Raw genomic sequence first — 23705 nt, 5'->3', positions numbered from 1 at the left:
AACTTGGTAGCATGACTTGAAAAGAACATAACCTAGTACTAAAGTATAAATGAGGAGAAAATACCGATACCATTGTTGTCCTCTATGATAAAACTACCTTAGAAAATTTCTTAAATACAGCAACTTATTACTGTCCTGTTACTTCAGGAAAAAACCCTCAACTGCATTATTCTGCATGATATAATGGGTAAAAAATAACTCCCCGTACCAAGTAGGAATGATTTTTGGTTTTGATGTGAACTGATAGAGGCAAAAGGCTCAAATGCATACATACTTTCATTTAAGAAATTAAGACAGAAAATGAGACCATTTTTTATGTGGAGGAAGAATTTTATGCTCTCATAAAATACACTGGTTCCAAGTTGCACAGACCCAAGCTACATCATAACTGATGTGCATTACAAATCAAGTAGCAGAGGTTTGCAGGGGAATGGTTTTCTGTTCCTCTTTGTGTAAGAAGCCTAATCTGGCTATAAAGCTTTTTCACTGGCAACTATAGGAAGCTACAGAGAAAGACAAGCAGAGAACAGGGGTGACAATGTCATGCAGGGTCAAGCCGACAAAGCAAACGAAGCAAACCAAGCATCATACCTGCTTATTATTGTCAGTAGTACAACACAGTTTCTTGAGGGAGACAAAATGCCTAATTTTCCTAATAACATAAATAACCAGTTATTAGTGAGTCAGCTATGAGATGATTCAACAAATTAGCAAATGAAAACATCAACAGCATCTTCTTCGAGTAAAACGCCAGGGTCCATTCTAGGACAGATTTTAAATTCCAACAAGACACCATCTCTAAAAAATGCCTTTTTTTTTTTTTCTCACACACAGCCCACACATGCCTTCAGAAACTGGGCTTCTCTTTTCATCACAACTGGCTTGGCAACACTTTCCTAAAGGGGACTTCATTTGCTAACCCACTCCTGAGGCCTGGCTCCCAGACAGCATCCGTGATAGGATGAAACACTCCTCCAGACAAAATGGGTTTTAATTTTGCTGATGCGAATACTTTTACTAATACTTTTGTAGCTTGTATAGAAGGCAAAGACTCATTTGGACAGTGGCCCAAGTTCACAATGGCTGTTTTTATATTTAACCTTTCATATTCTTTCACAGCCTGGTCATCTTTCAGGCAGAGAAAAATCCTCTTGTTTTCAGGTTGTGGACAGAATCTGCAAACAGCCTGTGGCCTGGTCATTGTCACAAGGGGACCAGGGACAGATGATAGGTGCCTCAGCCCTGTGCGAACATCAGCTCAGGCGGAGGCTTTCTACAGAGTGAAGCTAAGTTAGATTTTACAGTAATGAGTTTCTTTTCGCTCCCTGTCTCTACCTGTCTCTCTCTTTGGTTCAGTTTTCTCTGGAGGACAATAAAGAGAGCGTCAAAAACACTGTTATTCTGTAAGGAGTGTCACTAGACAGGAAGAGGGTAAAATTTCCCTACTTGTAAGAGGCATTTCTTCTGATAGTGCACTGCGGGGTGGGGTGGGGAGGAGTAATGCTGTCTCTGGACAAAAGAACTTCTTGCTCTTATCCGTAATATCAGAAGATTGAGTCAGACAGCAATCACTAAGCATTAACTCCAGCCATCTCCTTTGCCTTGGGTACCTAATCATTCTGCACAAAGTGAATCTTAGCTTACGTTTTCTGAGAAGACAGACTAGGGATGATGGTTGGTAAGAACGAGACAGCCATGGCAGCCCCTGAGCTGGGACCGCGGGTGGACATGGCCACGTGGAGGTCTCTATGCTCAGGAGGGATGCGGGGGTCCCTCTCCGTGTGCTTGCAACCCCTAGTTAGGGCCTGCCAGTGTCCCCACCACCCACAGTGAAGCAAAATGGCAGGAGACAGTGGTCTCTGAACCGATGGGGGAACAGTTTCAAAGCTGACAAACAAGTAAAATCAGAAGGGAAACAACCTACAGACACTTTGCTGACTATTTCAGGTTTTCCAACCACACAATGACTTGTGATGAACTTGGGTAGTCCTAAGAGCCACACGTAGGGCTGTCTTTTTCTGGGTACTGGCATCATAACAGCCACCTTCTCTCTTTCCAAAATGTCCCTTGTAACCCTGTGCTGTGCAGCTGGCACTGGCCTTCGGGCTTGTTTATCAAGGCTCCCTGGTGTTGTACTGTTAGAGAATCCTGGTTATGGATCCTTCTCACATAAACCTTCTCACAAAACGTAATTGGGAGAAGGGAAAGGAATTGCATGTTTTCCTTATCTGTCTGCAAAGGAACAGGCTTCTGCAGTCATTGGAGATTAAATGGAATGCGGTGCCTCAGCCTCTGGTTAGGGACCTTTCTCTCCTAACTGTGACAGCCAGAGTGCTCCTGCTTGCACAACAAGCCCCCAGGCCTGAAGAGAAAGAGCCCAGAGCCGGTGCCTCAGGGAGAGAAGGGCGGCTCCCGGGGCGGGGCTGAGGCCAGGGAGCCCTGCTGTTTTGTGGTTGTTGTTCTGAAAGGGGAAGGCCTAGCAATTGAGCTTCTGCACCGCCAGTGGCAACACTTGAACTACACACATTCAGGTGGAGGTGGACAGCTAGGGGGATGCTTCCTGAAGCTCACCAGCACAAGAATGGGGTGCTGGTGTTTGGGGGAGGTTGCCCACCACATGGAGGTGTCCTTGGCATGTACCACGTACAGACCCAACCATACCGTATTTGTGGGTCTAACATACTTGCATGTCCATAGACAAACCCAGCGCACACTTGGGCCTCTCAACTGATAGAGTTAAAGAGTTGGCACTCACCCTCCTTGGCCAATCACTGGCGTGATCTTCACATGCTGTTGGATGCTGTCACCCGATTTCCGTCTGGCATAGTAAACGCCCTGCCACTCCTATAAGGACAGAGAGAGTTCTTAAAATCCTTCCATTCCAGCTTACGGCAGCTCCTACAAAGGATCTCAGTGAGATCCCACACACTTTTGCTATTATCCACAAAATACAGCTCTAGAGCTGGACCCACTGGGATGCTGACTACGTAAGACTCAAGGCCACAGTGCACCAAGCCCACCAGACCAATGAGTCCAGCATTGGGGGTGCCCTTCCCAGGTTCCAGGACACGTGAGCAGTGGGTAGAGTTCCTCTCAGCCTTATGGGTGTAGTGGCACCAGATCAAGGGATTTTTCTGAGGTCCTCTCGATCTTTACAACAACCCGTAAAGATCAAGGATGAAATTATCATCCTTAATTTACAGATGAGGCTCAGAGTTGCTAAGTAATTGGCCCATGTGAGGAAGTGGAAAACGTGGTTATAAATCTGTATCTCTTAACTCCCCACAAAGCCCGTCATCTTTCTCCAATTCTATGGGGCCTCCAGTGAAGACTTCCCTGGGCTTAGTCTGACTCCTGGCAGTTTCCACGGATGGGTGAAGATTCCTGCTGTATTGGCACCCTGGGGAACTGGCTGGGGCCGAGTGCTTGGTGACCTCTTGGGGGAGCCCTCGACAACCCCACAATTTCTGGGAGGAAGTGGTTGAATCAGAATCTGAGCTTCTCCGCAGCCTCTTCTTGTCCCCGTTCTCATACAAGGTGGCCAGCTGGTATGCATACCAGACCTGTGGTAGAATTCTCCAGGCAAATTTATTTATTTATTTATTTATTTTATTTTATTTTTTTTTTTGGTCTTTTTTTGTCTTTGTTGTTGTTATTGTTGTTGCTATTTCTTGGGCCGCTCCCGCGGCATATGGAGGTTCCCAGGCTAGGGGTCTAATTGGAGCTGTAGCCACCGGCCTACGCCAGAGCCACAGCAACGCGGGATCCGAGCCGCGTCTGCAACCTACACCACAGCTCACGGCAACGCCGGATCGTTAACCCACTGAGCAAGGGCAGGGACCGAACCCGCAACCTCATGGTTCCTAGTCGGATTCGTTAACCACTGCGCCACAACAGGAACTCCTATTTTTTTTTGAAGTTCTTAACAATGGCCTGTTTCATTTTCATTCTCACTGTCCCAATTTTCTTTGATTAATTTTGGCCATCATATAGAAGCCAAACTTATTTTCTTCCTACAAAATGGTCTTCCATTAAATAAATACAGGGTTTATCTGACTCCTTCACATCAGAGAAAGCACCTGAATGCTTAAAAGAAAAGGTACAGGCAGGGAGTTCCCACTGTGGCTCAGTGGTAACGAATCCAACTAGTATCCCTGAGAATGTGGAATTGATCCCTGGTCTCGCTCAGTGGGTTAAGGATCTGGCGTTGCTGTGAGCTATGGTGTAGGTTGCAGACATGGCTCGGATCTGGTGTTGCTGTGACTGTGGTGTAGGCCGGCAGCTACAGCTCTGATTCGACCCCTAGCCTGGGAACCTCCATGTGCTGCACACATGGCCCTAAAAAACAAAAACAAAACCAAAACAAACAAATGACAAAAGCTCTGAGTCCCCCAAACACCAGATAAACTAAAAAAGCACACAACAGCTCTATGGGTAGGACTCTGCTCAGACATACGTATGAAATTCTAGCCATGAAAGGTGAGATATATTCATGGGAAGGCAGAAATTTCCTCATACGAAATCATCAGATTCCATACCATCATGATAAGCAACCACATCTGCTTGCTTATCCCAAATTGACTCATTTTGCAAATACAAAAGATCTTCTACTTAATTATAATGTTATGACAGAAGTCTATCTTAAAGAGGGGACAGAAAAGCTCAGAGAAGGGAAAAAAAAAAAAGCACACTGGGGAGGGGTCTGTGGCTTGGTTGGGTTTCACGAACCTTGCCCTTCTTGATGCAGGTGTTGATGGTTTCGAGGAGGTCTGCGCGGTTCTTGTCGCTTTTGGGCAGCTCGGCGAGTTCTTTGCCCAGGAGCTCGCCTTTGTGGTAGCCCATCATCCTTTCGAAGGCTGGGTTGACATACTGCACACGGAAAGTGCTTACAGGTCAGGACACAGAGAAAACATGCTGGGATATCATGGTCCCTGGGTGAGCGCTCTCTCATGTGGGTGCTGACCAGCACCCCCCAACCCTGGAGCAGGTGCCCCTGTCCTTCCTGATCAGCAGTGTGGTCATTCAGCTGCCATCCCAGAAGGCTGGGCCCTTTGAGAAACTGGAAGAAATGCTTCCACAGAAAAAGAGCAAGAAGCCTTTATCCAGCAATGCCAGCCTGTGATGGGCCTCATTCATTATCCGCAAAATAAGAAAAAAGTCAGAAAAACAAAAATTAACCAGAACTCCATTCAACAGGTTGTGGCTTCTACTAGTCACATCTCTACAAGGCAGCAACCTGATCTCTCATGCCTAAATATCAATACACTGATAGATAATTGCCACTGTCTCTTAACCAATGCTACAGCTTGGGGCTGCTTCCTGTCCAACTGAACAAGAAACGCAGTTCAATGCTTTGGGCAGGAGACCGGCTTCAGTGCTTGGGCACAGCCTGTGCATGATGAGAGTACTCCCTCACCGGGGAAGGCGATGAGGACAGTAGACTCAGAGGGTTCTCTCCACAATTCTGCCCAGGTCCCCTGACTTTAGTGCTGTCCCCTTGGCTGACTCCTAGCTCCACGCTCCACCCTCCAATTTCTCCTCAAAGAACAGAGTCACCAGATGAGGAGCTGAGCGGAGGGGACAAGGGATGAGGAAAGTGGGGAGGAGGTGAACAGATGCATCTAGGGCACAGGTTTCTTTGGCCATAATTTGCAACCGTCTGCTGCTTTTGAAACGGTCTTGGGAATTGTGATCTCCCTTGGCCTCCACGGTGATGACAGCGGAGAGGAAGCGAGTGACGCGGGACAATTGTGGAGCTACTCCCCCGGGAACACGGCTTCTACCCGTACAATTAAGCCCACGGAGTTGGAGGGGTCGAGAGGCTGCTCTGCGACCCTCGGCACCAGGCCTTGTGAGGGTTGCCAACTTGTCCTCCCTGATCCATCACTTCCACTGGGGACCATCGCCCTTCCTGGGCTGGGCGCCAGGACCTCTGCTCACCAGGGTCAGCCCCTCGGCCCCTGGCCCAGCCCTGCACACTGTGGGACTGCCAGCAGCTCTCCCCCAGCAGACCTCTGCTCGTGGGCTCTCCACTTAGAAAGCCCTTCCCACCTCCTCCCCTCTCCAGCAATTGTCCTTGAGCCCCTGCCCAGTCTGAGTTTGTGCCACTCCTACGACCCACACTCTCTCTCTGATGACTTACTACATTGAATCTCATTTTCTTCTCTCTCTCCTCCTCCTCTAGACATGAAAAGCCTCAAGGGCAAAGGCTACTTTAGATTTACTTTGGATATGCAGGACTGTTTAGTAAGTATCTAAGGAATGGCTACTACTTGAGAATGTATTATTTTCTTTATATGTTGGCTAAATTCTATTTTCACAGGTGTTTATTCTGCTGTTCCGACCCGGTTGCAGATATGGGTAGAAATCAGAGGGCTCTTCATTCACACCAGGTGACCTCACAATGCAGCAGGTACTCCAGGATCTGGACTCTGGGGCCAGTTCAATCCTGGTTCTGTCAGTCACTGGCTATGACCATGAGCAGGTTACTTATCTTCTCTGGTCCTCAGTTTTCTCATCTATAAAATGGCTACGATAGCAGTACTTGGTTCACAGAGTTCTTTTAAGAAACAAATGAGTAGGTGTAAAATGCTTCGCTCTGCATCTGGCACATGGTAAGCACCACATAGGTGTTTTAAAGCAGAGATCGTTTCGATGGATGGATGGGTAGGTATATACTGTTCCTAAATTTTAAGGGCTACTGCCTGATCTTTGACCTCTGCACTAAGAGGCACACGCCCTGTGAAGCATTGCTGCCCCGAGAACTTGTATTAAATGAGAGCATATATGACATAGCTCATCCATGACGACTCATCTTAAAACCTGCAGCACAAAGGCTATTTTAATTTCCCATAGTTCATATGAAAACATCCTCTAGTCGACTTCTTCCTCTTTGTTCCTGTCTTGAACTTAATACTCAGAATGCTGGTAGGTTTTTAAAGGGGCCTGAAAGCGTTCCTCAAGAAAAAGCCTGCCATTAGTACAGTTTCTCTTTCCCTACAGGGATGCCCCTCTCCAGGCACCACTGTCCTCAGTCGCTGTTGCTTCCTCGTCAAGGGAAAGGCTGGGAAGTGATGTATATCATGTGACAGCATCACCACATCACCTCACCCAGAGCTACAGGTTTCCTAGTCACCAGGTGCTAACTGCAGGGGAAGGACTCCGTTGCCTGGTCCAAGATGGTCTGCAAGATGACAGACAGTGGGGAAGGCTGGCGACAGCAGCGAGCCCCTTTCTCATCCTCAACCTCAAAACCCGGCTTCCCTGTACAAGAGGGAGGGGCAAAGCAAATGCGTTTCAGGAACAGAATTGCCTGCTCAAGTCCAGGGAGACATGGGAAGGCTGTGGGATTTGTGCTCGGTCTGATTAATTGTACAGCACATGTGACTTCTCTGAGATTCAGGACACAGAGATGAGGGCAGGTGGGCCAGAAACAGGCAGCAACACGAGGAAGCCTTTGGACGCATTTCATGGGACAGCCAGGGAAACAAATTTCAAAAATATAGCCCAACGGGGAACCAGGGAAGAAGGCTTTGGAGGCAGAAAGACACGGCTGGATGTTCTGGTTGCCGTATTTATCACTGGGGCTTTCCTTGGATAAGCTCCTTGGCCTTCCTGGGCCTCTATTTCCTCATCTGTATCATTACAGATTACGGGCCTCTGTCTTTCTCACAGGGTTCCTGGATGGAAATGAGGTTCCCTCATGCGTGTGTTGATGACAGGGCCTAGACACGGTGGGCTACTGATGCCACTGACCCCCTGTGGGAGCAGGGTGTCTCTGTGGGCCGTGGGAGTTTCACAGCACAGTACAGATGAGGCTCTGTCGTGGGGCCACTATGGATTGGACCGTACTTTTTAATCTTTATTTATTTATTTATTTGGACACAGCTGTGGCATATGGAAGTTCCCAGGCCAGGGATCCAATCTGAGCCACAGCTGGAACCTCACACGTGCTCCCATTACAAGGACAGGCAGGCCAGTGCCCATCAGTTGCAGAGTCTACATTTCCGAGTATTTATTTATTTATTTTTTACAGCCATACCTGTGGCATACGCAAGTTCCCAGGCCAGGGACTGACTCCAAGGCACATCTGCAACCTACAGGCCAGGCTTTAACCCACCGTGCCAAACCGGGGGTAGAACCCTCACCTCTGCAGCGACCCAAGCCACTGAAATTGGATTCTTAACCCACTATGCCACAGTGGGAACGCCTCAAAGCATTTTTTTGAAGTCTAAATGTCTTACCTTCCAACACATATCAAGACAACTTCATTTCAACAAAGTTCTGTCTGCTAGACCCATTTTCTTAGGAAGATGATTTTAGTATTACATAAGAGTGGTTTATAATTGGAATACCAGCTATAGGCCAATAAATGAAGAGTGTTAATATTCTGTTCCCAAGGCATTTATAAGCATGTACTCTCCAGTTCTGACATACTTCTGTGTCTATAATGTCTTCCCAGGTAGTCTCAAGAATTTGTCCCATTGCTGTCAAAGAAATAGCCGGTTCTGAACAGAATTCATTTTTATTCTTACTGAGTATCTAATTCTTAGCTTAAGTCTGTCTGTTTTCCTTGCACACTTTGATGTTCCCTTCTCCAGAGAAAATGTGCTGAAATGTGAGAATGACGGCAAAGTGCTTGGAAAAGGGGGGCTCCAACTTGAAAGGTTGTATTTTGACACTGAAAGATAAAAAGGGGCCCCGTACCTGAATCACATGGTCATCGCTTGTGATCTCTATGGCTTCATGACAGTGGTCTAATGCTGTAAACACTGAATTACAGGCCCTGAAAGTTGCAAAAGATTCGTGTTAGTTCTGCCACAAAACCATTAGCATTTCATCTGTTCATTTACCAGACAATTCCTCAGATTCATGAAAACCGGGCACCTTGTGATACGCGGTTTTGCAAAGAGGTCTAGCCTTTCAAACTAAATGAATAAACCAATATCATGTATTTCTATGTACAGGATACAAAGAGAAGAATGTAATTCAGCAAAACCTTCACGGATCATGGAATGAACTCCCCATGTGCTAAATGAAACCTTCATACTGACACCAGAGAGCAAAGATGCAGGAGATGGCCTCGCAGGTCTCCTGTGTTCTGTTAATGATGCTGTTCCGTTCCATTCACTGTGTGGTCCTGGAGAAGTCAAGTCTTAAGCCCAAATTAGATCTGAGGTATTCTGGCCTTTTGCAACAGACACAGAAACATTTTCTCTCCTTTCTTTCCTTTTTTATTTTAATTTTTTTTGGACACAGCTGTGGCATATGGACGTTCCCAGGCCAGGGATCAAATCTGAGCTGCAGCTGGAACCCACACCACAGCTGTGGCAATGCCGTTTCCTTAACCCACTGTGCCAGACCGGGGATGGAACAGGTGCTGCCCCAGAGACAACGCAGGGTGCTTAACCTGCTGCACCATGGCAGGAGCACCATCTCTTTTCTCACTGTTGTGACCTTTGATAAGCCAGCCTTCATGGTACTTTGCTTTCAGCAACACCCACCAGCCTGAAGAAAGCCCAATACCGAGGATGTCCCCTTGCCTGATTAATTGTATAGCTCTCCAGACAGGCACTTTTCTTGGTGACCTTCCTTGTCCATCTGGAATTTTTGAAATCCTTTCCATTTCTCAACTTCTTGGCTAAAATCTTAACTACCTTCCAAATCAAAAGCAAGTCCAAATACAGTTATTTCCTATCTAACCCAGTAAGTATGTAGCTAGTTACTAGAGCTTTGTCATTTGTACTGGCTGTCTCAAGAATCCTGGTGAAGGCTTTCTTACACATTATCAGAAAAAAAAAAAAAAAAACATTGTTTACTAATGTCATTTCTTATAAAACAAACTCTTGAAATGTTACTTGTTTTTTCCACCCATGGGGCATTTAACGATGCCATTCTTTTTTGAACTGTTTTCAAGGGAGACGGTAGAAAAAAACTGGGTGAAATCTGACTTGGTATTTTGCCAGTTATGGGACCTTGGGCAGTATTTGATCGCTACTGGCCCTCAGTTTCCTCATCTACAAAATGAAAATAACACAGGTTGTTTAAGACTCAAACCAGATAGTTTAGGTTAGGCATTTCTCCAAGACCTTGGGACAATCTAAGAATTCAATACACAGTACTTGTTCTTATTTGCAAGATCTCAGAATAATATTTCTTTGTTTTCTAAAGCTTTCAAGACTGTTGGTAAAAAGAAAAGTGAATCATAACCTATCTTTTCTCACGAGTGTACCTGAAATATCAAGCAAAGAGCTGCTTTCAACAACAGCAAGACAACCTGCACAGCAAGTAAAGGATTTTAGCCCATTGATGGGTAGTGTTCCTGCAGTTGCAGAGGTGGAGGTGCCAGTGTGGGAGCGTAAGAGAAGTTATCACGACAGAGGTGAAGGGAGGACAATGTAAGCCCAACCCAACTGAGATTTCTGATGGCTGCAGGATGTTTTCTTTTTTTTTCCTTTTTGTCTTTATAGGGCCTCACCCATGGCATATGGAGGTTCCTAGGCTAAGGGTCGAATTGGAGCTGTAGCTGCCGGCCTAGACCATAGCCCCAGCAACGCCGGATCCAAGCCATGTCAGAGACCTACACCACAGCTCACAGCAACGCTGAATTCTTAACCCACTGAGCAAGGCCAGGGATTAAGCCCACAACCTCATGGTTCCTAGTTAGATTCATTTCCATGCTGAGCCAAGAGAGGCACTCCAAGAAAAGTTTTCATTTGCAGCAATATGGATGGACCTGGAGGGCGTTACGCTAAGTGGAATAAGTCAGACAGAGAAAGTTCAATACTTTATCTTGATATCACTTACCTATAGAATCTAAAAAATACAATAAATGAGTGAATAAAACCACAAAAGCAGACTCCTAGAGAACAAACTGCTGATCACCCGTGGAGAGAGGCAAGGGGAAAGGGGCAATATAGGGGTAGGGGAGTAGGAGGTACAAACTATTAGGTCTAAAATAAGCTACGGGGATACACTATAAAACATGAGGAATATAGCCAATATTTTATAATAACTATAAATGAATTATAACCTTCAAAATCATACATCAGTATGAGTTTATGTTGTGGCTCAGTGGGTTAAGTACCTAACCAGTATCCATGAGGATTCCGGTTCATCCCTGGCCTTGCTCAGTGGGTCAAGGATCCAGCTTTGCTGCAAGTGTGGGGTGCAGATGTGGCTTAGATCCAGTGTTCCTGTGTCTGTGGCATAGGTTGCAGATGAGGCTTGGATCCTGTGTTGCTGTGACTGTGGTGTAGGCCTGCAGCTGCAGCTCTGATTCTACCTCTAGCCTGGGAACTTCCATATGCTGAAGGTGTGGCCCTATAAAGAAAAAAAAAATCATAAATCAGTATATTGTATACTTATAACATATAATACTGTGCAGCAACTATACTTCAATTAAAAAATAAAATTGCTCCCGTCTACCTAATGTGAGCTATGTAGTGTCCTAGTAGCATTGCTACATCTGTAAACACGATCATTTAAAATGGGAAAAAAAGAAGCAAAGAGCACTTTAAAATCGCCCTACTTGTCTCTCCTGAAGATGCAGCCAAGAGCTAGTCTTATCCCAAGTTTTTCGCAGGCATCCGGGTCCAGAACCTTAAGTAGCACCATAGGACAGCGTTCCCTGAGCTCCAGACATCAGACAGGGAAAACCACACTCTGTGTAGGCGAATTCCTTAGCTTTGGGAGCTGGATAATGAAGAGCTCCCCAATCTTATCGAATGATAAATTCCTCTCTTGCCCAAGTATTTTCTTAAAGTACCCATGTGGCTCAATTAGGTATGTAAACAGCTTCTTCAGAGTATAATTGTTTTTCGTCAATTCAAGAGGCTGCCTTCACACAAGCACTGAGCTCCAACTGCTAAATTTATCTATTAGATGTTCACTGCAAAGCATACACAATGGGAAAAGCAGATTTTTTTTTTTTTTTTTTTGTCTTTTTAGGGCTGCACTCACAGCATACGGAGGTTCCTAGGCCGGGGGCTGAACTGGAGCTGTACTGCCTGCCTACACCACAGCCAAAGCAACGGCAAATGCGAGCTGCGTCTGCAACCTACATCACAGCTCATGGCAATGCCAGACCCTTCACCCACTGAGCGAGGCCAGGGATCGAACCTGCCTCCTCACGGATGCTAGTCAGATTCGTTTCCACTGAGCCACGACGGGAACTCCCCCAGACAAAGCAGATTCTTATCCATAGTTGAAGTGAAAGTCAATTGGCAGGAACAGCAGGTTATTTCCCCTGTGACAAACGCTACTGGCCTGCAATGTTTAGATCTAGGCTTTAAACCAATTTGGTTGATGACTTCTACTTAAATAAACTTGCAGCAAAATGAGGTAATCAATGTGAATCATGTTCCTAGACTTTGGGAATTTAATTGCTTGTATTAATTATTAATATCCTTCATGCAAAAGAACCTGAGCTTTATTAATTTTCTGTTCTTGGGAACCATATAACTCTGGACCTCAGATGTGTTTTTGCAGGCTTCAGGTTGAAAAATTGGAAAACTGGAAAAAGCACAAGGGGAAGGAAATCTAGGTGTTAAACCCTAGATGTAGCACCAGCGATGTAACCATTTCCCCTTCATCTTCTTACAAGTCCATGAAGATGTGCAGGAAAAGGGTCAATATTACAGGGACCAGGTTAAAAAGTCCACAAAGAACATGGTGCTATGATGGAATGCAGAGTGCATCCAACTGAAAGCAGGGAACCTACCCAGAGTTCCCACTGTGTCTTAGAGGTTAATGAACCTGACTAGCATCCAAGAGGTTGGGGGTTTGATCCCTGGCCTCAGTCAGTAGGTTAAGGATCTGGCATTGCCATGAGCTGTGGTGTAGGTCACAGACGTGGCTCTGATCTGGCATTGCTGTGGCTCTATCTGTGGCCGGCAGCTACAGCTCTGATGTGACCTCTAGACTGGGAACCTCCATGTGCTGCAAGCGTGGCCCTAAAAAGACTGGAAAAAAAAAAAAAAAAGGAAACAAAGCAGGGTGCCTGGATTCCACTTTGGCACTGCCACTGACATACTGGGTAGCTGTGATCATGCCAAGGGTCTCCCTGGATCTCAATGTTCCCTCTGTCAATTGTAGCTGGAGGCGGAGGGTGGGGGTGGGGGGTGGGGGGGTTACATGACTCCTGTGTCCCTACCTGGAATGTACTCAAATGAAACACAAACCCCCATAGACACACACACACACGGAGGCTGCTGATAACAAGGGGAGGACTAGGCAAGGTGGTGGCGTGTAGGGAGAGGGTTCTGTACATACATCTGTATCCCATCAGGGATTTGGGAATAGCAGGCAAGGGACCATGGAGGTGCTCAAGGCCAGCAGGTTACTTTAAGGCATCACAGCTCAGACACTCTACTCCTGTAACACAATGGTTGTCACGCAGAGCCCGCATGAGGATAACGTCCTCTATAAATGTTGGTTAATAATGAGGTGCCGTGTTCCACGGAATATAAAGGTTTGCCCAATAGAAATGGACTCTTTCTAAAATCGAGGACTGCTCTTGTCTTAAGACTTGGAGTGAAGTAAAGGTGATGACTTGGGTGTAACCCCTAGATAAGAAATATCAGGCTGCCTGATGATGAAACAATAGCTGGTACTGCATTCAACTCACCAACTTAACCCCCCAGCAAATCATCAAATCTGATCTGTATTTTGGTTAAAAAAGTTGTTTTCATGATAAAGAAGCCTAAGAACACCAAAGACAAGGGGTCATCGGTGAGCCCCTATCTCCCTAGTCATTCCCCCTTTCATGAATTCTTCTGTTCAATACAGTAATTCATCATAGGTACATAGAAATGTGATTTTGTTCTATCTTTAAAAGTTGTTCTTCTATAGTGGAATTTTTTGGGTGAGGTATTTTATGTTTGCTCACATGACCTTCTTTTGTCCTTGGGTAAGTACACATGACTAACATACACGAAGACCTGGATAGATGTGTCTGCCTTCAACATTCAACATCATCCTTGCAGTACAGACTGTCCTTGCAGAATGCCAGTAATGCCACATATTTAGCTGCCGCTGGGGGCGGAATTGCAGGGAAAAGTATTATGTAATTAGACTATAATTATTCTGGCATTGTATAAAAAGCCTCATTTTCCCCATCTGCAGCAAGTGACAGAATTACCTGCCAGCCTCTGTTGTGCAGGTAAATGCTTTAGACATCCTTGAATGCCCTAAGGAGCTGGGAGGACCCATGGATAGGTCACTGTCACCTACCCGCTGGGCCCAGGTGTGGTGTACCCAGGGAGAGTCAAACCACACACAGACTTCTCCTCCCAAAACTGGGAAGGAAGTGGGAGACAGCCACAGTGCAACAAGCCAAAAAGCATCAGAAGAAACTGACCAATCAGCCCTCCTCTGGCTTCTCCCGTGGAGAACTGTTGCTTTACTTTCTCCTCGGCTCTCCTGACTGGAAAGAGAGGTTCCTTACCAGCCAGGTTCAAGCTGGTGCGGAAGCAGGGGGCATCAATGTTCTGGGCAAACCCACCTGCTTGGGACTGCGGCTGCGGGGACAGGTCCATTCACTAGCTTCACGCTGATTTATATTAAGAATCTGAGCCTTTTCCTTATGATTCTAGACCGGGACCAGCTTCCCCAACCAGCTCATCAGTGAGGGGTGAGAACTTCCAGGTCTTACGCGGTGTTAGGGACTGAGAACATTGCCACGTTCTGAATCTGATGAGATCTTGAGAAGTTTTCAGTGCCCTGGCTTTAAGCAGATCTCATCAGCACGGTAACTGGAAGCCCTTTGTTTTAGCCCTTGGGCTGGCTGAGGAGGTTGATTCCAGACCAGCCTTCCTGGCATTCACCAAGGACAAGGCGCCTTCTGACATCTTACTTGTGCCATCGTGTTCAACATGGCCTATGAAAACTCACGCGGTCATTTCAAATAAAATGAGACAATGAACTATCAAAACAATAAAGTGTCTGCTATTCATTTTCATTGTAACTAATACACAGTTAATGAATTCAACCAAAACTAAATCCTTCTTTTTCTAACTTTATTGTGAAAACATCTACAATAAAAGTACCGTCTCTTTACCTTCAATAAAAGCAGTAGAGACCCACAGGAATAAAAACAATTAATGTAAAATTAAAAACCATCAATTTCTGTCATAAAGGCAATATGGTTTCCTTAAAACTTCTGCTAAGTTCTCTGAAGTTAATACGCACATGGAAACAAAGAAACCAAGGGATTTAACGTACAGTGAAAAATCTTTGGCAATGCTCCTTGCCAAAGAATTTTTTTCTGGTTTCACAATCTTTTTTAATACTTTCCCACCTAAAGGACTGTTTATTCTCACCCTTTATTTCTTAAAGCTCTCTATCCACCAAAAAGTGACTTCCCTGACCAGGATGAACCCCAGAAAAGCCTGCCTCTGTGGGTTCATGCCAATCCATTTTGCTTCCAAGAGACAAAGGATGGTCAAGAAAAATTAAGTTTAAGAAGGTTTTGTTCCCTCTGAATGCAAAATAAGTAATCAAGTTAAGAAGTGTAACCATTTCAATGAGGTACTATCTTATGTATTCTTCCCTGAGCCTGAAAGCCTCAGGACATCTTAATTGGCCAGAGAGAGAAGTCAGGGATCTTCTGGCACCCAATGGGCTGGAGCCACATGGGATTGGCTTCCCAGGGGCCATGGGCTGGGAATGCCTCTTCTTTCCCCTGCTCTCTCTCTCTCTCTGCTCAAGGTGGGGCAGGTTGAAGAAATCAGGGTCCTGAGAGCATGCCAGAGTGGAGGCTGAGCACAACCAGGCAGGAGCTAGAACTCTGATATTCCAAGATGTTCCAGAAGCATGTCCCACCACCTCGAGTTCTGGCCAGCAGCCAGACCCTCAGAGAATCCATTCATCCCAGAAGTGGGTACCAGAGAGCATTAGATACATGTAAAAAGACTCAAAACCACTTTCTTGAAAACACTTCATTCACACTGAGGCCACAAGCAGGCCTGCTGAAATTTCTATCCCAAATACACAGCAATTACTGAACTTAGCATAGTTTGCTATGCATGCACTGGTTTGCCCCACTGGTTTGTCCCTATCCATAACAATCCAAGCAGGAATTTATAAATGTTGAAAGTACTCCTCAAAGGCTATTCTTAATCTCAGTCTAATTGTACAGAAGTTAAACAGTACTTTTCCTAGGGTATAATTTTAAAACAGCTGTAAATAGTGGAAAATGTTGTCAAAAGAAGAAATGCTTCCAATTTATTTCATTATATCAAAGGGCTCCCAGTTTAGACTCTGCCTTTTACCAGCTACTGTAACTGGTTTAAGGGCTTCAGAATCCCTTGGATTCAGCTAAGAACCACTGACCCACAGCCTGATGACAGCCAAGCTTTCCTGCAGAATTGTTAAACTCATGTTCAACTTATTTTGCTACATACCTTAGCTTGAACTGTGAGCGAACTTCCCCATGTTCTATTTGAATCAGTTCATTATAGCAAGCAATTATGCTGCTATTCTCCATAAATCTCTGGGGGAAAAAAATTGAAGATAACACGTAAGACATATACAGTTACTGCTAAAATAGTCAAGGAAGTGTATCCATTTTTTCTACCCTCAGGTAACAATGTTACATAAGACAATTAGGAAAGAACACAAGATGAAATCAAACAGTTGTCACACTTGCTTCCATGTGTAAGAAACAACAGAGCAGATAATACCGTACATTTAACTCTATTTTAACAAAGGTCGGGAAATTGTCACTATGAACATTCACAGGGAAATAAATACACAAGGGCTAGAACACCTCCCCAACTTGGCTAATTCCTGAAACACCTGTTCTTTCTGTTGCACTAAGGCAAGTCCTCTGAAACCCGATCCTGGTTGTGTTCAGTGTGCGCCATGTAGAAGTGGTCCCTTCATCATCCTGAGTACTTTAATGCATGCCCTTCCATTACACACACACACACACACCCCTACCTGCAAAGCCCCCTGACTCGCCCTGTCCTTTGCCCCCCATATCCCAGGAGGAAGCTAGGAAAGGGCTAAGGACAGAGGGGCAACCATGAACACATAGAGGGAAGTCCTTTCCATTTACAAAGCAGAGTTAGACAAGGTGAGGCTCTGGTCTAGCTTCTGGACAGGTGGAGATTATAGGTCAGTCTGTAACTGAGCTCTGGGCAGTATTGACTGATGCTTCTAAAAGTACAAAAAAGGAATGTGATAAAACAAGTTTTTGAGAAGGTTGGAATAAACAGATAGGGTTTTTTTTTTTAATTTTTTAATTTTTTTTTTTTTTTGGTCTTTTTAGGGCTGCACCTGCAGCATATGGAAGCTACAGTCACCAGCCTATGCCACAACCACAGCAATGCCAGATCCGAGCCACATCTGTGACCTACACCACAGCTCATGGCAATGCTGGATTCTTAACCCACTGAGCGAGGCCAGGGATCAGACCTGTGTCCTAATGGACACTAGTCAGATTCGTTTCCACAGAGCCATGGTGGGAACACCAGGTGTTTTTTTTGTTTGTTTGTTTTTAAATGGAAACTTTAAAAGTAAACTTCTTTTGTCTATATCTATCTAGAAAAGTAGTAAAATTCATTTTAAAGTGTATAAGGTACAGAAAAATATAAAGAAAAACCCTAAATCACAAATAATGTCATAAGCTAGAATTATTCATTCTGGTTTATTTCCCTTAGGTTTTTATTATGCCTCTGTGTATATATATTACATATATATATAAAATCATGCTATAGTTTTACCTTCCAATCTAAGTAGTATTTTTTTATTCTTATTTTTCTTTAGGCCTCCTAAGAACTTCCACTGCAATGAAGATCAGCCTTCTGTCAGGTGATGGTTTCTGACCCTGGAGCACTTTGCATGTACCTAAGTGACTCAGTTAAGTGCTTTGTAGACTAAAGGCAGTGAAACCATCTTTTGGGAGCTTCCCAAGAAATCTGCAATAAACTGAGTGAACCAAGAATGGTGCTCTTCAAACTCCAACATATCAAGAATGGCCTGGGCATTTGGTTAACACGCAGATTCCTGGGCTCTGCTTTCAGAAATGCAGAAAGATGTCTTTGGTTCAGAACTTCTCCATGTGCTCAGACGTGATATTGCCCAGGTGTACCATCCATTCTCTGGAAAAGGAGAAACACAGCCCTCACTAATTCCCACACTCACTGGACCACAGAAGCCTTCTGTCACAGGCACTTATTAAGAGCTTGGAGACCCTAGGAGTCCATGGAACAGTTTAGGAAACATGAGTTTGGAGGACCCAGCATGGAGCTGGGAGTTAAACACCACGCATTTGCATCTTGATGTGTTATGAGTATGAGCGCTGCAAGCGAGCCATTTTGAGCCTGTTTCCTCTTCTGTAAAAATGGAGACAACATTAAATTCCTCCTCTGTAGCTGAGGATCAACTAACTCACCTAGAAGGGAACCCAACAAATAATTAACCTTGGTTTTCCCCTTCCTTCTCCACCAGAAGCCTATCCAGGGAGGAACTGTATCTGACCACTATATGCCCAACACACCTAGCACACAGTGTTGCTCACAGGAAGTGCGCCATAAATACTTGCTGAATGAACTTATAAGCATCATTCCAAACAGATCAAGAGGTCCTCAAAAAGTTGAAAGCAAAACAGCGGCCATCGCCCTTTGCTAAGATGCGCATTCTAAAAGGCTCAGAGAGGGCTGAGCACCATGCAGTTGGCCGCTCACACACAGCTACAGAGGCTTCAAGGGGAACTGCTGTGGAATACTTGATGGTACAATGTGTTCCCAGAACCCCACTCAGGGACCCACACACTGAAGCACTGGCCAATTAGCTCGCAACACAGAGCTGAGTTTCAGCAGATGATTTAATACAATCAAAACAACTCAGAGATGGGAAACAACTTCTCGGAAGGCGAGAAGAATAGCTGGCATATTTGGGAGGGTGCTTGGGCAGACAGTTGCCAGAGACAAGATTGTGCCCAAAAAAGGAGACTTGCCACCTGGAGAGCAGCCTCGGATGACTGTGTGCCACAGTAACTGAGGAGGGACCGCCTTGAGGTGCAATGTGCTTCTCTCGGAAAGAGCCCCAACAACTCAGGGGCACCCTGACCTAGCTGGCAAATGGCCTTGATCACACCCTGCACTAAAGAACACCAGGTGATCCCTGACAGGTACTGTTTTTCATGCTTCCACAAAGGACTCTATTCATCATGGCTGCCCGCAAAAAAGCAGCACCGCATCTAGACGGAGGGAAACAAAGCAACACAAGCAGATTACAAAAAGAATCAAAAAGGAACAATGGTATTTTTCTTCTTAATTTTACTTGAAAGTGTCTGTACTCGAAGAGGGCAGGTGTTTCTCCTAAGCTTTTCTGTAATGACCATGCCATCTCAGCCCCCCAGACAAGATGCTAGCACTCCCAACAGCACCAATCGCCACACCAGTTGGACGGAGGCAGGGTCACTGAACTAAAAGCTGACCTCCAGAAAGACACTCAACAGCACCTCGGTGATGGGGGCTCATCAGCGTAACTGCCAGTGTGCGGTGCCTTCTCCCATCTGTCCCCAGGTAGTGGAGAGAACCTCCAAGCTCACATCTTGAGAGCTCCTGCCTCAGACACAAAGGACAGCATTGCAGTGGGGCGCCTGGGTGGTCAACATTACGCAGAAGATCTGTGCAAACTGAGCAGGTTTAGTTACTTCCAAGAAAATGCGTAAGTAAAGAGGTCCCAGCCACATAGCTTCTTGGACACTTTTCCTTTTCCAACTCTCGGTTCTGAAACTCAGCCACCCTGTCTCAGGCGCACTCACGGAGAAGCAGCAGCATAGCACGACAGCGCCCAGAACCGAACGGCCACTTCTGAGAGACGCCACGATGGATAAGAAGAAAGCCTTAGGGGAGTAAGTGACATTGTCACCTGCAAACATTCATTTCCATCACACGTGTGAACCACGGCGATACCTTCCAAACTTTACGTAGCACTGCTTCTTGCACAGGGAAGCACAAAACAACTCCATGCCATGGGCAATTTCTGCTTCTCTATGGTTGACAACAAAGAAGGGTTTTTTTTTTTTTTTTTTTTTTTTGAACCCAGGGTAGCAAAACACCATCACTCAAAGCACCCAAAAGAATGTTCCTAATTCACAAAGCATTGGCAGCCTCCTGTTTTTGAAGGAAAAGAATGCATTACATGTATCTGAGATTCAGAGTACTCCTATCAAAGACCTTGATATACCAGGTAAATCTAGTTTGTTGGTAAATATCCTTAATCAATCTTAATCTTCAAGTTTTTTTGTTTATTTATTTAGTCTTTTTTAGGGCCGCACCTGTGGCATATAGAGGTTCCTAGGCTAGGGGTTCAATTGGAACTATAGCTGCTGGCCTACACCACAGCCACGGCAATGCTGGATCTGAGCCATGTCTGCAACCTACACCACAGTTCACAGCAACACTGGATCCTTAACCCACTGAGCGAGGCCAGGGATCGAACCTGTGTTCTCATGGATGCTAGTCAGGTTCATTAACCACTGAGCCATGACAGCAACTCCTTAATCTTCAAGCTGAGTGCCAGTATTATTCATGAAGTTGTCAAGTAATTTTTCTTTGCTGGTATTTCTGGTTTAAACCAGGAGTTCATAAGATGCTACAAGTCACTTGCTTAAGTTTAAATTATCAGCAAAAGTTGTGTAAGGCAACTGTGGGTCTCTACCCTGACCTATTTTTTTCCCCAAAGGGTAATTAATCTTTTACTTTTTTTTAAATAGGATAAATATGTTTGTTATTTTAAAACTTCAAGACTATAAAGTGAGGTCCTCCACCATTTCTCTGTAAAGGTTTGTTTTCTTTGCAATTATGAAATCTTATTTTCTCTGAACAGTCTAGGGGTTCACAGGCCATGGGTCAAATCGAAGCCAGACCACAGCCACAGCAATGCGGGATCTGAGCTGCTTCTGCAACCTACACCACAGTTCATGGCAATGCCAGATCCCAACCCACCAAGCGAGGCCAGGGATCGAACCCGAAACCTCACGGATCCCAGTCGGATTCGTTAACCACTAAACCATGAAGAGAACTCCTCAAAAGTCATGTTTTGACTGTTCCACATTTTGATTATCTTTTCCACCTCTTTTCTTCCCTCTCTCACCTGATTCCATCCTGTTCTTTTCCATTTGCAAACATACAGCCTTGCCTCCAACCAAACTGTCCTACTGTCCCTACCCTGGAAATACTGGGTAAACCTGGTTATTTGTTTGGTTTCCTTTGAACAGTCGGTCTTCATCTTGAAGTTAAGTATCAGCGTTGTTCATGTCATTGTCACGCAGAATTTTTCCTTGCCAACATTTATGGTTCCAACGAGGAGTTCCTAAGATGCTGTTGCTGTCATGGGCCCATCCCCAGGGTGAAAGCTCTGGCTAAGCTCTGATGAATATGGAGCCATGGGCGCTGATCTGGTGAACTAACTGTATGTAATCTCTCTCACGCACATATGCACGCGCTCGGGCACACACACACACACTAATCCGCTGAACTGACTTAAATGAGATTACTTGAGGACTACAGAATTTTTGACCTGATAAAATGTGATAGCTTTTTATGCCATTACCTATCTGCAGTTAAGATATGCAAAGTTATGAGGGAAAAAGGAAAACGAGCCTGACTAGCAGGTGCTCGTCACCACCCCATAGAATCGTTACTTCCTCTCCCTCACAGTCCCAGGCTTAATTCCCACAACAGTTATCCACGCCTGTCTGGCTAAGGTAGGGGTCTGCACCAAGGGGAGGGTGCAGGATCATCTTCCACGTACCCTATTGAAGCCCGCGTGCAGCAGAGGGAGGACTGAGGCCTCTTCATGGTCACTGCATCTGCAGCAAAGCAGAAAATGCGGTCACTTAGCAGATACGAACCAGGATTCCTCATGCTGAAACACAGAGAGAGCGAAAAGGCAAGCAGGACAGCGGCTCTCGGAGCGGCTTGCTTCCTGGCTATGTGTGCCTGCAGGGTGTGCCCACCTCATAGGACCCAGATCCCCACGTCTGTCTTCAGATGCAAAATGAGCAGGAACTCCAGCAATGGTTGTGAAAGCATCACCACAGGTGCACGAGACAGGCCTCTCCAGCCCTGGGCTCCTTGGGGATTGGGGCATACGTACGGGAGCAGACCCATCAGGGGACAAGCTAGGTGCAAAACTTACCCCAGAGACCACTGTTCTCTTTGCTATCCCCAAACCTTTTGGATGCACGACTCCCACCCCAAGACCTAATAGGGTTCAACCCTCAGGAAGTCACCTGGCATTCGAGGCTGCAGGGCCCCAGAGCCAATGGCAAAGAGGCAACGTCAGGAAAACCAAGTTAGAAGGGAAGAAAAAACCCCACAATGGATGATCGCCACTCGTTTCCTGGCAAGGGGTCCTACACTGAGCCTACAGTTGGTTTGAGTGCAAGGTGGTGCTGGGGGATAGCGTATATCGTGCAGTCACGCTGCTGCCACCTTTATGAGCCACAGGATACCCGAGAGAGTCAATAGGGAAGAAAAATGGGAGAGTGGAGGTTGGGTGGAGAGGCAGAAAGAGAAGAGGAAGAGAAATCCCAGTGCCGATTTGTGGCATCACCTGGGGCTGAATTCTGCCCAGCGGGGAAAGGCTCTCTTCCCTGGCCCTTTCCTCCTAGGGAACTCAAGATTCTACTTCCTCTCAACAACAAATCAGGAGGGGAACAAAAAGGGCTCCCAAGGTACTAATCATGTTCTATTTCACATGGGGGCGCAAATGGGGGGGGGCAAACAGCATTCATTTTATTATTAATTCTATGTAGGAAATATTTTAAAAATAGGGGGGAAAGGTGGAAAATCCTCCTAAGACACAGCAAACCATTACTCGCCACACATTCTTGCTACATGAGTAGGTGCAAAGGATGTTTTGTTCTTGGGCCCATGGAACCAGCCAGGCTTCGGGAAATGCTGTGTGGCCCAGTACTCTCTTGCATGCAGGTTAGGACTCTAAGACCCCGTTAAGAGCTCCCAGTCCCGAGAGATAAAATAAGAGCAAGAGGCCTGCAGAAGGCTCGTCTCACGTCTTGGATGCCCTCCACCTTTCCCCCTGAGATTCCATCCCCCACCAAGATGGCAAGGAGGGAAGGAAGCCCTGGGACAGCAGCTTCACTTTCTGTGGCCCAGGGCCCACGCTAGGTGGCAGCTCCTAACAAGAGACTGAGGAGCAGCAGGTGGGAAGACGTCTTTGATGAGGGCAGGACTTTGAGGCCAAGATTTCCCACTGTCCTCATAGGGCTTTGGAATGAATAGCTCAACCCTGCCCTGACTGGGAGACCAAACCTCTCTCTGGAGTCGCTGGTCTGTCCACTCCCTCAATGCAGCATCTGTGCCATTCACCCAGATGGGGCCAAGTCCAGTCAGTCCTAGGCCCTAATTAAGGCCTGATTCTCTCCAAAGCTAATGATGGCCATTAAGTGATGACAACCAATTTTGATACTTGCCAAGATTCCAGGCACTGCTGCTGTTCCATCATCGTGTCCCCTTTCCAGGTCTTTTAAGTGCTGGTGGCCATTTCAGACAATCAACACAGCACAGCAGTTTCTCATTCCACAGTCTCCTACCTACAGCTCAATCCTTTTATTCTTCCAACACTGGCATATATCCTGCTGTCCTGCTTCAAGCCACCTAACAGTCCCAACGTAAACTGCACAATCCCTTTCTTGCAGGAGATTTAGTGCCTCTGTTCTCACGCTA

General features: G+C 45.8%; 1 protein-coding gene across 24 annotated transcripts in view; it reads right to left on the bottom strand.

The window, feature by feature from the left end:
- PDE8B (phosphodiesterase 8B) overlaps positions 1–23705 on the bottom strand; it is a 329914-nt gene that overhangs the window by 103109 nt on the left and 203100 nt on the right. For all 24 annotated transcript variants that reach the window (XR_014838091.1, XR_014838094.1, XR_014838092.1 and 21 more), the window contains 6 exons: positions 21769–21826; positions 16404–16492; positions 8707–8785; positions 4729–4869; positions 2756–2844; positions 592–652 (listed from right to left, as the gene is read on the bottom strand). Coding sequence is in view for 19 of the 24 variants with exons in the window: in XM_021084468.2 (XP_020940127.1) it covers positions 592–652; positions 2756–2844; positions 4729–4869; positions 8707–8785; positions 16404–16492; positions 21769–21826 (517 nt within the window). In the remaining 5 variants the exon portion in view is untranslated. The remainder of the gene's footprint in view (positions 1–591; positions 653–2755; positions 2845–4728; positions 4870–8706; positions 8786–16403; positions 16493–21768; positions 21827–23705) is intronic.

The sequence above is a fragment of the Sus scrofa genome, chromosome 2, assembly GCF_054392235.1.
Source record: "Sus scrofa isolate SSC_HxYL_T2T_F1_AM1 chromosome 2, Sscrofa_HxYL_maternal_Yorkshire_Landrace_v2.0, whole genome shotgun sequence".
In the NCBI taxonomy this organism is placed as follows: Eukaryota; Metazoa; Chordata; class Mammalia; order Artiodactyla; family Suidae; genus Sus; species Sus scrofa.
This window is presented reverse-complemented; position numbering and strand designations above follow the sequence as displayed.